Below are 930 nucleotides of genomic sequence, written 5' to 3'. Positions count from 1 at the left end.
GCAGAGGGGCTGACTGGCAGTGGTGGAAGAAGGGTTGAGAGGAGGCAGATGGGAGGAGGTGGGAGAGGGAGGCTGGGTGGGAATTCAGATTCAGGCTCGGTGACAGAAGATTCAGACTCAACCGGACTGACGTGAAGCGTCTCTGGGTCGGCGGGCACGACGTGAACAGTCTCTGGCTCAGCTGGCTCGATGTGAAGATCAGGCTGGTCAGGCATGATGTGAAGATCAGACTGGTCAGGCATGATGTGAAGATCAGGCTGGTCAGGCATGACATGAAGATCAGACTGGTCAGGCATGATGTGAAGATCAGGCTGGTCAGGCATGACGTGAAGATTCTCAGGCTCGGTAGACATGACGTGAAGATTCTCAGGCTCGGCAGGACTGGCCTCTGGAAGGGCGGTCTCGGTTAGACGAGATCCATGAAGGGCGGTCTCGGCGGGACGAGACTCTGGACGGGTGGTCTCGGAGGGATGAAACTCTGGACTGGGAGTGGCCGCGGCCATCTTGGCTGAGGGCTCAGATGGTGAAGCGGTGGCCTTCTTGGCTGAGGGTTCAGGTGGCGAGGCGGCGGCCATCTTGGCTGAGGGCTCAGATGGTGAGGCGATGGCCTTCTTGGCTGAGGGCTCAGGCGGCGAGGCGGCAGCCATCTTGGCTGAGGGCTTAGACGGTGAGGCGATGGCCTTCTTGGCTGAGGGCTCAGGCGGCGAGGCGGCGGCCATCTTGGCTGAGGGCTCAGGCGGCGAGGTGGCGGCCATCTTGGCTGAGGGCTCAGATGGTGAGGCAATGGCCATCTTAGCTGAGGGCTCAGGCGGTGAGGCGGTGGCCATCTTGGCTGAGGGCTCAGACGGCGAGGCGATGGCCTTCTTAGCTGAGGGCTCAGGCGGCGAGGCGGTGGCCATCTTGGCTGAGGGCTCAGACGGTGAGGCGTGA

The 930-nt window shown here is 61.9% G+C and overlaps 1 protein-coding gene across 1 annotated transcript; it reads left to right on the top strand.

Annotated features, from left to right (window-relative positions):
- Window positions 1-258: 258 nt before the first annotated feature.
- On the top strand, window positions 259-930 carry LOC307152058 (uncharacterized protein; the record flags this gene model as incomplete). The annotated part of the gene is made up of 2 exons (XM_079860452.1): window positions 259-405; window positions 521-930. Exons 1-2 carry the CDS (start codon window positions 273-275, stop codon window positions 928-930), a joined length of 543 nt encoding a protein of 180 aa, XP_079716578.1. The 5' UTR covers window positions 259-272.

Source organism: Squalius cephalus (assembly GCF_949319135.1).
Source record: "Squalius cephalus genome assembly, chromosome: 24".
Classification (NCBI taxonomy): Eukaryota; Metazoa; Chordata; class Actinopteri; order Cypriniformes; family Leuciscidae; genus Squalius; species Squalius cephalus.
This window is presented reverse-complemented; position numbering and strand designations above follow the sequence as displayed.